Consider the following 13,226-nt stretch of genomic DNA (forward strand, 5'->3'; position numbering starts at 1 on the left):
AAACACCTTTAACATGTTAACAAAAAACGTCTGCTTCACAAATAAATAAATACAAATCATAAATATGTATGAGGTAGATCCTTTGGACTTGGTCATTTAAAAAGTAGCTCGCTTCTTTAAAAAAGTGTGGGATCAAACCCAGGTTTGTATTCCTCATTTCAACTTTTACCAGGACCATAACAGGACATTTGTTTTACTCTCCCCGTTACCCTCAAGTCACCTTGCTGCGGTTATCGGTGTCCTCCTGCCACGTCTTAAAAAGTCTTGTTCTCGCCGCACTCGCAGTCGAGCCCTCACGCCCCTCTCCTCCCTCCCTCCCTCTCCTCCTCCTCCTCCTCCCTGCTGCATTGCAGATCTGGAGAAGAAGTGGCCACTTCCTCAGACTGTAAACAGCACCTCCTCGTCCCCCTGGGCCCCTCGCGTACAATCAGTAGGACTCACACGTTCATTCATTGTAAAAAATAATAATAATAATAAAACACACAAACCATGTGCTTTATTGCCCAATTCCTTCCTACGCATAGCCCATAGTCATTCTCCCAAAAGGTCCCTTCAGACCAGACCAGGGCAAATTAAGGCCCGGGGCCCGCGTGCGGCCCGTTTAAGCTTTTCAATCTGGCCCGCTGGACATTCACAAAACATTTTTTTAGATGTTTAAGATGTAAAGTGTAGCTGCTATTATGATGTGCACTCATGTTTTCTAATGACCGTAAGTCTTCAACTATACAAAGTAGAGATGTCCGATAATATCGGACTGCCGATATTATCGGCCGATAAATGCTTTAAAATGTAATATCGGAAATGATCGGTATCAGTTTCAAAAAGTAAAATGTATGACTTTTTAAAACGCCGCTGTGTACACGGACGTAGGGAGAAGCACAGAGCGCCAATAAACCTTAAAGGCACTGCCCAGTCACATAATATCTACGGCAGGGGTGCTCACACTTTTTCTGCAGGCGAGCTACTTTTCAATTGATCAAGTTGTGGGGATCTACCTCATTCATATATATAATTTATATTTACTTATTTATGAAATATATGTTTTTGTTAACAAGTTAAAGGTGTTTAATGATAATGCAAGCATGTTTAACACATACAGTTAATATTGTTAAAAAATTAAAGGTGTTTAATGATAATACAAGAATGTTTAATACATATAGTTAATATTGTTAACAACTTAAAGGTGTTTAAAGATAATACAAGCATGTTTAACACATATAGTTAATATTGTTAACAAGTTAAAGGTGTTTAAAGATAATACAAGCATGTTTAACACATATAGTTAATATTGTTAACAAGTTAAAGGTGTTTAAAGATAATACAAGCATGTTTAACACACATAGATTCCTTTCTTTCATGAAGACAAGAATATAAGTTGGTGTATTACCTGATTCTGATGACTTGCATTGATAGGAATCAGACAGTGGTGATGATAACGTCCGCATTTTCGAATGGAGGAGAAAAAAAAGTCCTCCTTTCTGTCCAATACCACATGAAAGTGGTTGGTTTTTGGCATCTTATTTGTCCAGCTTCCGTACTCCTTTGTATACACTTTACAAGAAATACATTGGCAGCAAACTCCGTAGCTTGCTAGCTTGTGCACGCCAGTTTTCTGTGACTCTTATTTTGTTAGCGCAGGCAGGATGAAGCAGAGCTTTTATTGTGCAACTGTGCAGTCGGTCTTTGGAGTTTTGACGACAGGTACGGCGCCAGAGTCTGTTGAAATAAAGTGTTTCTCGCCTTCCAGTCGGTAATTTTAATGATCTGGCAGCAGCCAGCGTCATCTCAGAAGACCCTCGGGTGCCGTGAATGTCAATCAAGTGACGAAAGTGACGTCATAGTGAAGATTTATGATCACTCATTTTTAGGACTATTTTTTTAATGCCTGGCTGGTGATCGACTGACACACCCTCCGAGATCGACCGGTAGCTCGCGATCGACGTAATGAGCACCCCTGATCTACGGCTTTTCACACACACACAAGTGAATGCAAGGCATACTTAGTCAACAGCCATACAGGTCGCACTGAGGGTGGCCGTATAAACAACTTTAACACTGTTACAAATATGCGCCACACTGTGAACCCACACCAAACAAGAATGACAAACACATTTCGGGAGAACATCCGCACCGTAACACAACATAAACACAACAGAACAAATACCCAGAACCCCTTGCAGCACTAACTCTTCCGGGATGCTACAATATACACCCCCCGCTACCCCCTACCCACCACCCCAACCCCGCCCACCTCAACCTCCTCATGCTCTCTCAGGGAGAGCATGTCCCAAATTCCAAGCTGCTGTTTTGAGGCATGTTAAAAAAAGAATGCACTTTGTGACTTCAATAATAAATATGGGCTCTGTACCGAGGATGTCGTTGTGGCTTGTGCAGCCCTTTGAGACACTTGTGATTTAGGGCTATATAAATAAACATTGATTGATTGATTGATTGATGTTGGAATCTTTTTCCATAACTTGAGTTAAAACAGTTGACACTTTTACATACCTGGGCGTAACCTTGGACAATAAACTGTCAGCACGCCACGGACATTCCAAAAAAGAAATCAACAAAGACTGTCAGCCATCCGAAAACTTAAAGGACTACCGGTATACGTTATAAATAAATGATAAATGGGTTGTACTTGTATAGCGCTTTTCTACCTTCAAGGTACTCAAAGCGCTTTGACACTACTTCCACATTTACCCATTCACACACACATTCACACACTGATGGAGGGAGCTGCCATGCAAGGCGCTACCAGCACCCATCAGGAGCAAGGGTGAAGTGTCTTGCTCAGGACACAACGGACATGACGAGGTTGGTACTAGGTGGGGATTGAACCAGGGACCCTCGGGTCGCGCACGGCCACTCTTCCACTGCGCCACGCCGTCCACACCTCATCTCCTGTTATTACTTTACCAAAGCATTGTTCAACCCATCCTTCTGTACTGTTCCACATGTTTTTTCACCATGCTTTCTGTAACCAACCGGACCAAACTCACACGCATTACAAACATAGCAGCTAAAATCATCGGCCTACCCACACCCAACATTTCAGATTTAAACCACATGTTCGTCATTCGACTGGCAAACACGATAGTCCAGGATATCACTCACCCACTACACCAATACATAATCCCACTACCATCAGGGCGCAGGTACAGAACCATCAAATTCCGGGGTGCCCGCCTCAGGAAAAGCCTGATCCCTGCAGCTATAGCCGCCCTTAACAGCAGGCCTGGCCGACCTGTCTGACAAGCCTATAAATGTGTGTTGGTCATGTATGATGTCTTTTTGTTATTTTTGTTTGTGATGTGTATTGTCTATTGTTTAAATGTACGGCAGTGAAAATGAATTTCCCCAACGGGGACGAAAAAATCAAAATCTACAAAAAAAAAAAAAAAAGAAAAAGAAATGTTGGCATTTTTTCCCTTAACTTGAGTTGATTTATTTTTGGAAAACCTTGTTACATTGTTTAATGCATCCAGCGGGGCATCACAACAAAATTAGGCATAATAATGTGTTAATTCCACGACTGTATATATCGGTATCGGTTGATATCGGACTCGGTAATTAAGAGTTGGACAATATCGGAATATCGGCAAAAAAGACATTATCGGACATCTCTAATACAAAGTATTTCAATGGTTGGATTCTGTGCTTTTGCATGATATACTAGTTACTATGGTAATCGAATTAGTTACTATGGTCATCTAATTAGTTACTATGGTCATCTAAGTCACAGCATCTGAGACGAGGCACCAAGCAGTGTGGGTGGGGAGCGTTTCCACAAATGTGGGTGTCAGGGACAGAAGCGGAAGGAGATTTTTACAACAAAGTTCTAAAGCCTAGTGATATATCACATATATCAGACTGTAGGTGGGTTGTTTTTTTTTACCCTTCACGTTCATATTTCGCTGTTTATGTTGCATTTTTTGTTGCGTTTCGCTTGATTGTATAATATGTGGCTGGAGAGGGGGTGTGACGTTCATATGTTGTCAATATTCAGTGTTTTATCCTTCATAGTTAATGTTGTAAATCCCACATTTTTTATTTTCATGTTCATTATGGGTGTCTCATTCGGTAAAAAAAATGTTAAAATTCTATTCTTTTTTTTAAGGCGGTCTGTCATAACGTTTTTAGCATCCAGACATTATTGTGAGGTTTTGTATTAGTGTTCCTAAAAATGTACAGCAGATTTTTACAGTTTACATATATATCTATAAATATGTATGTATGTATGTGTGTGTGTGTTTATGTACATATATATGTATCAGTGACGTGCAGTCACTAGAGGCCATCATGGAAAGAAAAAAAATGTAAAAAGAAAAAAAATTAATTAAATTGTTATATGTATCCAGTGATTATACTATAAAGTTATTTTCCATTTAACTTCACCAGTTTTAGATTATTTTTATTCAAAATCGCTGAATTTTCACATTTGCCGTTCAAATACTGAGAAGAGACGGTGCGGTGAACAGCAGCCAGTTGAGGCACGTCACTCAGTGCCTCAACATGGACGGATTCGGCTAACTGCTGGCCTGCTGTGCAGTGAGACTGTATTGCTATATGAATTATATTATACATTTCCATAGTTTAGTTAGCTGAGGTATATAATGTACAGTGTATTTTGTCAACAACTGTATGTGTGTAACGTATTTCTTGTGCTGAGCGATCATAAAACGGCTGCAAAAGACGCACTGGCTGAGGCTCCAGTAGCCCCGCCTCCTGCACCCCCGCCGTAGAATTGTTATATCAACTAAAGCCCACACTTAAACTTTCCACGTGCAAGATTGAATCTATTTAAAAAAGTTATTTCATAAGAAGCCAAAAAGTGCAAAAACAATAATGTTGGTGTTGGAGGAGTTGTGAATGACTGCAGGGCCACAACATTAGATACACCTGCAGACTGCAGGTGTATCTAATTCACAACTCCTCCAACATGAACATTATTGTTTTTGCACTTTTTGGCTTCTTATTAAATAACTTTTGTAACCTATTTTTATGGGCTTTCCTATTTGTGATGTTAAGTTCCTGTTATGCGCTGTTATACAGTATATGCCTTGAGCTCTTATTTTGAAGGCGCTAAGAGCGGAAGTCATGACATGGAGTGGAGTGGAGGTTTTTGAAAGAAGGTAAATAAAGTGGTCCTCGTGTAAACTGGAGCCTCCGTGTTTGTTATTTTGTAGTTTCATACAGTATAGGCGACATTTATAAACCCTCGGTAACACTTTTTTAAATAGATTCAATCTTGCACGTGGAAAGTTTAAGTGAGGGCTTTAGTTGTGGACTTAATTTCTAAGTAAAGGTAAGACCATAATAACGTTTTTTTTATTAAATGTGCTTTTTTGTGTGCTACAGTTTGTATGTGTAAAGTTAAAGTCAAGTTAAAGTACCAATTATTGTCACACACACACTAGGTGTAATGAAATGTGTCCTCTGCATTTGACCCATCCCCTTGTTCACCCCCTGGGAGGTGAGGGGAGCAGTGGGCAGCAGCGGCGCCGCGCCCGGGAATCATTTTTGGTGATTTAACCCCCAATTCCAACCCTTGATGCTGAGTGCCAAGCAGGGAAGAATGCTGGTATGAGCTTTTAAACATAACCCGTTAACTGCTGCCAATCAAATGGTGAATGAGATACTCTTTAGGGTTCATATGTTTGTAGATCTGACTGTGATGAAGTCAGTGCCTCACCAGCCATCAACCTCACCGCACGTCACTGATATGTATATACATGTATACATAGATAGATAGATATACTGGCCCCCAGACACATTTGGTTCCTCTAAATTTGGCCCCCCAAGTCAAAATAATTGCCCAGGCCTGCTTCAGACTGTCAACGTGAAACTGTAAAAAGATGTTTGCCTCTGTGTAACTGTTTGTTTTGAGACAGAAAGGCAAAAATCCGATGCAATCTTCCTGCAATTCAGAGCTGGAGGCGGCAGCTTTGCAAGTTAAGCTGATCTATTTCTCATTTATCGACGCATGAGTGGCTGTGATGTGCCAACGTTCATTATGAGGACCGTTTTCACGTCTTATTAGCCTGGGATCATGTGACACTCGCTGTCGCTTTGACGAGACTGAGGGAAAGTACGTGCGGTCACTTCTATTACGGCAGGGGTGGCCACACTTTTTCAATTGACCAAGTGGAGGGGATCTACCTCATTCATATATATCATTTATATTGATTGATTTATGAAAGTCTTGTTAACAAGTTAAAGGTGTTTAACACATTCCTTTCTTTCATGACGACAAGAATATAAGTTGGTGTATTACCTGATTCTAGCGGAGAGAATGAACACGTTCAGTGGAAGGCTCAGACTCCCAAAATGCAACACGGAACGACACAGGAAGTCCTTCATACCGACAGCCATCAGACTGTATAATGCAGCGGTCTCAGAGAGACGTTATTTTGCGGCCCGCACCTTAATATGAAAAAGTAATGTTAGTGCGCCCCGCGAGTTTTATATGAATGCCGCTTGACAGCGTCATACATGCCAACCCTCCCGATTTTTCCGGGAGAATTCTCTCGAATTTCTGCCGATTTTCACCTTAACAACAATATTAAGGGCGTGTCGTGATGGCACTGCCTTTAGCGCCCTCTACAACCTGTACAAACAGCGGGCCAGCCCAGTCACATGTTGTATAAGGCTTCTACGTGACTGCAAGACATACTTGGTCAACAGCCATACAGGTCCCACTGAGGGTGGCCGTATAAACAACTTTAACACTGTTACAAATATGCGCCACACCGTGAACCATACTTGCCAACCTTGAGACCTCCAATTTCGGGAGGTGGGGGGTGGGTGGTGGGTGCGGGGGGCGTGGTTGGGGCGGGGGAGTGGTTGGGGGCGTGGTTAAGAGGGGAGGAGTATATTTACAGCTAGAATTCACCAAGTCAAGTATTTCATATATATATATATATATATATCCCCGCGACTCCGAAAGGAATAAGCGGTAGAAAATGGATGGATGGATGGATGGATATATATATATATATATATATATATATATATATATATAAAAGAAATAATTGACTTTCAGTGAATTCTAGCTATATATATATATATATATATATATATATATATATCCCCGCGACTCCGAAAGGAATAAGCGGTAGAAAATGGATGGATGGATGGATGGATGGATATATATATATATATATATATATATATATATATATATATATATATATATATATATAAAAGAAATAATTGACTTTCAGTGAATTCTAGCTATATATATATATATATATATATATATATATATATATATATATATATATATATATATATATATATATATAAATAAAATAAATACTTGAATTTCAGTGTTCATTTATTTACACATATACACACACACATAACACTCATCTACTCATTGTTGAGTTAAGGGTTGAATTGTCCATCCTTGTTCTATTCTCTGTCACTATCTTTCTAACCATGCTGAACACCCTCTCTGATTATGCATTGCTGTGTGGCACGCACAAAAGTGCTTTCATCAAATGCACTAGATGGCAGTATTGTCCTGTTTAAGAGTGTCACAACATTGCTGTTTACGGCAGACGGACTGCTTTACTGTAGACGTTCTTTATATTGTGGGAAAGCGGACTCAGGTCCGCATGGAGCTGGAGGGGGCGTGGCCTCCAGCTCCGCCTGAAATTCGGGAGATTTTCGGGAGAAAATTTGTCCCGGGAGGTTTTCGGGAGAGGCGCTGAATTTCGGGAGTCTCCCGGAAAATCCGGGAGGGTTGGCAAGTATGCCGTGAACCCACACCAAACAAGAATGAAAAACATATTTCGGGAGAACATCCAGACTGTAACACAACATAAACACAACAGAACAAATACCCAGAATCCCATGCAGCCCTAACTCTTCCGGGCTACAATATACACCCCCGCTACCACCAAACACCCCCCCCCCCCCCCCTCCATGCGTCGGCTAAATACAAATATATTCCACAACCCCAAACATGTCTTTTAGCCCGGAAGAGTTAGGGCTGCAAGGTGTTCTGGGTATTTGCTGCCCCGGACCATCTTATTACCTCACTCTTCACCACCTCAATAATTGTGCTCTGGACATTGCATTGCTGCAACATCAACGTAACACCCATCAGACATCTGACTGTTCCCACCCCCACACCCCTCTTATCGCGATCTTCCTGACAATGCTAAAATGCTCAAATGTAAACTATTGTCAACCTGCACATCAATGCAGTTTCTATGCCGCTGGACCAAAGCTCAAACAAAATCTCGTTGTTTATGTATGACTTAAGTGTTATTATGACAATGACAATAAAGGAATTGATTGATTGATTGATTTGTGCTGTTGTGTTTATGTTGTGTTACGGCGCGGATGTTCTCCCGAAATGTGTTTGTCATTCTTGTTTGGTGTGGGTTCACAGCTTATCAAAGTCGTACTAAAACATTTTGATTGATTTTTGAGCGCCGTGTGTAATGTTCTATATTTTGAATGGAACATATAAAATGTTGATGTTGTTTACTTGAGTCATATCGCCATCATATTGCAGGCTACACATATATAATAATATTAATAATAATAATAATATATTTTATTTGTAAAAAGCACTTTATATTGAGCAAACAACCTCAAAGTGCTACAGTTTATAAAAAAATAAATAAAAAGATAATAAAGATTAAAAAAATAAAAACGAGAACAGCCTAATAGCTAGAACTATTATGCATACATCTAAAAAAGGCTTTTTTTTAAAAAGAACGGTTTTTAAGCCTTTTTTAAAAGCATCCACAGTCTGTGGTGCCCTCAGGTGGTCAGGGAGAGCGTTCCACAGACTGGGAACCGGTCTCCCATTGTTCGTAGCTTTGTCCTCGGAGGTTGGAGGAGGATATATATTATGTTTGACTGCCATCTACTGGTCACACTTATCATTTCACCATGTACCAAATAAAATTGCTTCGAGGTCGGTAAGCAAAACCAGAATTATTCCGTATATTCGGCCCACTGTCGAGTTTTGAGAAAAAAAAAGGATTTTAAGTGTGCCTTATAGTCCGTAAAATACGGTATGTATTTGAAACACCTTCGTTTACTTTAATTAGCCATTTCAGTCGCGTCCCCGGCAATTGAATGCGTTCTAAAGGGACTCACCTGGTAGGTCTCCAGGGGCTTGCTCTCCATGTTGAGGTCCCACACTTTGGCGGTCAGGTAGTCCCTGGTGAGCAGGTAGCGGCCGCTGTGGCTAAACTTGACGTCGGACACGGAGGAGATGATCTCGGAGAAGAAGGAGCGAGCGCTGGGGTCCTCCGGCTCCTCAAACACTGCAGGGGAGGACGCAGGCAGTGAGGAAGGCAAATGTGGCAAAAAGGAGACAAATGCATGACTAATTAGTAGGGGTGTAACGGTACACAAAAATTTCGGTTCGGTACGTACCTCGGTTTAGAGGTCACGGTTCGGTTCATTTTCGGTACATTAAGAAATCAACAAAATATTAATTTTTTGGTTATTTATTTATCAAATTTGTAAACAATGGCTTTATCCATTTAACATTGTGAACACTATAATAATTCTGCCCACGTTAATCAACATTAAACTGCCTCAAGTTGTTGCTCAGATTAAATAAAATGACAAAACTTTTCTTCTACATACAAAAAGTGCAACATTAAACGGTTTCAAGTCAACTCATCATGCTTAATTTATTACAGCATTTGGGAAGCCTGTAGTTGATTTTTATTATGTAAATGTTATATTTTTATCAACATGTGACAGCAGGGACCCTGCCATTCAAAACTAGGCTGCTGCATTTCTAATGATTAAAGGGGAACATTATCCCAATTTCAGAATGGTTAAAACCATTAAAAATCAGTTCCCAGTGGCTTATTTTATTTTTCAAAGTTTTTTTCAAAATTTTACACATCACGCAATATCCCTAAAAAAAGCTTCAAAGTGCCTGATTTTAACCATCGTTATATACACCCGTCCATTTTCCTGTGACGTCACACAGGGATGCCAATACAAACAAACATGGCGGAAAGAACAGCAAGGTATAGCGACATTAGCTCGGATTCAGACTCGGATTTCAGCGGCTTAAGCGATTCAACAGATTACGCATGTATTGAAACGGATGGTTGTAGTGTGGAGGCAGGTAGCGAAAACGAAATTGAAGAAGAAACTGAAGCTATTGAGCCATATTGGTTTGAACCGTATGCAAGTGAAACCGACGAAAACAACACGACAGCCAGCGACACGGGAGAAAGCGAGGACGAATTCGGCGATCGCCTTCTAACCAACGATTGGTATGTGTTTGTTTGGCATTAAAGGAAACTAACAACTATGAACTAGATTTACAGCATATGAAATACATTTGCAGACATTTCAGGGCTGTCTGCACTCTCAAAGTGCATGTTGTTGCCAAATGTATTTCATGCATTTAAATGTTTTTAAGCTAACTTATTGGTAAACACAGTTTGTGTATAATAATTTACGTAAAACCGCGAGTAATGAATAAAGTTTTCATCAATTAATATATTCTGTAGACATACCCTCATCCGCTCTCTTTTCCTGAAAGCTGATCTGTCCAGTTTTGGAGTTGATGTCAGCATCTGCTTTGAGTGTCGCAGGATATCCACACATTCTTGCCATCTCTGTCGTAGCATAGCTTTCGTCCGTAAAGTGTGCGGAACAAACGACTGACCATTTCGTCGGCTTTCCCCACAGCCTCGTATTTTGAACAAATTTCGTCCAATTTCTTGCCACTTTCGCATCGTTGGGCCACTGGTGCAACTTGAATCTGTCCCTGTTCGTGTTGTTACACCCTCCGACAACACACCGACGAAAGTGAGAAAATGGCGGATTGCTTCCCGATGTGACGTCACACTCCGAGAGCGAATAATAGAAAGGCGTTTAATTCGCCAAAATTCACCCATTTAGAGTTCGGAAATCGGTTAAAAAAAAATATGGTCTTTTTTTTGCAACACCAAGGTATATATTGACGCTTACATAGGTCTGGTGATAATGTTCCCCTTTAATGTAACTATAGCTGAAAAAAATGGTACAATAGCAATAGGAAGAGACAATTCATCCCTGAACACCATGGAGTTCATGTAGGCTTAATGATGCAGTTACATTATTATATCAATTATCAGAGACAGAAACTCTTCATTTATCATAATGTCCTTTTTTGCTGCTTCAACACAGCTCAATCAACACAGAAAAAGGTAAAGTGAAATAACAGACAGACAGGGCTTTGGTGTCCGTAACACACACACACCGCTAAAAGCGAATTAGCCTTCACCTCAAGCCAGGACTGCGAGCGAGCTGAGCTGAGCTGCCTTTTATATTTCTAGAAGGTCAACGGGCTCATAGTGATGTTACTAGTAGTTGACTGGGGGGTGTTTATTATAATTTTGGGAGAGTCCGCTGCCTGATGCTTACCTGCGAAACGCTAAAAACTGACTACATGCGCTCTGAATAGGCACTGCTGATTGGCTGTTACCGCTCTGTTTGTAACCAATCAGATGGTTGTGTGGGTGGGACAATGCTGGGTGCTGTGTAGAGGACTGACAGAGACAGGCAGAAGGAAGCGAAGGCGGCTACTTAATATGTTTGTGTGGAAACTCGTTCGGTACACCTCCGAACCGAACCGAAACCCCCGAACAGAAATGGTTCAATACAAATACACGTACCGTTACACCCCTACTAATTAGGTAAGATGAACTGCATGTGATCCACAAGTACTGTGAGAGTTCTAATTGACGGATGCCGATGCTGCTGAATATAGTAATACAGTAATGGCTGGAGGCAAGTTCATCAGTGGACTACAGACGGATGGATGCAAAAGGCCTCATTAATTGTAGTCCTTGAAGAAAAGCATTTTTGAAGGGGAAAAAATCCATCACAATCCTACTGCATGGATTTAAAGAATCAATGTGTTTATTTGTCACTCCTGTAATGACACTTAAACGCCTGCAACACAATTGTTTACCGAGGGCAGCCGGCAATAAAAAATAAAATAGTGCAACTCAGCAGAACTTCCAAACAATAATAGTGCACCGTAAGTAAATAAAAATGAAAAAGTAGCCAGTCAGATGTGATGTGCAGAGGTATGAGTTAGTTGGGTGGTATCTAAAGTAAAATACTACACGTTTGCATACGTTCCAATGTATAGTAGCGGCGCACACTATTAATTGTATTATTACTAGAGATGTCCGATTGTATCGGACTGCCGATATTATCGGCGATAAATGCTTTAAAAATGTGATATCGGTATCGGTTTCCATAAGTAAAATGTATGACTTTTTAAAACGCCGATGTGTACACGGACGTAGGGAGAAGTACAGAGCGCCAATAAACCTTAAAGGCACTGCCTTTGCGTGCCGGCCCAGTCACATATCTACGGCTTTTCACACACACACACACACACACAAGTGAATGCAACATACTTAGTCAACAGCCATACAGGTCACACTGAGGGTGGCCGTATAAACAACTTTAACACTGTTACAAATATGCGCCCCACTGTGAACCCACACCAAACAAGAATGACAAACACATTTTGGGAGAACATCCAACATAAACACAACAGAACAAATACCCAGAACCCCTTACAGCACTAACTCTTCCGGGACGCTACAATATATCCCCCCGCCCACCTCAACCTCCCAAATTCCAAGCTGCTGTTTTGAGGCATGTTAAAAAAAAATAATGCACTTTGTGACTTCAATAATAAATATGGCAGTGCCATGTTGGCATTTTTTTCCATAACTTGAGTTGATTTATTTTGGAAAACCTTGTTACATTGTTGAATGCATCCAGCGGGCCATCACAACAAAATTAGGCATAATAATGTGTTAATTCCACGACTGTATATATCGGTATCGGTTGATATCGGACTCGGTAATTAAGAGTTGGACAATATCGGAATATTGGCAAAAAAGCCATTATCGGACATCTCTAATTATTTTTTTTGGTTCTCTTTTTTGGGGGGGTTTCATGTATGTATGTATGTATGTGTATGTATGTATACATATATGCGTATCCTTGGTTTAATTTTTTTTCATAACACTTAACCGTATTTGTGTACGTGGGTGTGTGCGTGTATATATATGTATATACACTATATTGCCAAAAGTATTTGTCCACCCATCCAAATGATGAGAATCAGGTGTCCTAATCACTTGGCCCGGTGTATCAAATCAAGCACTTAGGCATTGAGACTGTTTATACAAACATGTGTGAAAGAATGGGCCGCT

General features: G+C 40.5%; 1 protein-coding gene across 3 annotated transcripts in view; it reads right to left on the minus strand.

Moving 5' to 3' along the window:
• LOC133576952 (serine/threonine-protein phosphatase 2A 55 kDa regulatory subunit B gamma isoform) overlaps positions 1-13,226 on the minus strand; it is an 87,628-nt gene that overhangs the window by 4,918 nt on the left and 69,484 nt on the right. For all 3 annotated transcript variants that reach the window (XM_061930392.2, XM_061930388.2, XM_061930390.2), the window contains one exon: positions 9,127-9,296. In XM_061930392.2, the coding sequence (XP_061786376.2) occupies positions 9,127-9,296 (170 nt within the window). The remainder of the gene's footprint in view (positions 1-9,126; positions 9,297-13,226) is intronic.

The sequence above is a fragment of the Nerophis lumbriciformis genome, linkage group LG36, assembly GCF_033978685.3.
Source record: "Nerophis lumbriciformis linkage group LG36, RoL_Nlum_v2.1, whole genome shotgun sequence".
NCBI lineage: Eukaryota > Metazoa > Chordata > Actinopteri > Syngnathiformes > Syngnathidae > Nerophis > Nerophis lumbriciformis.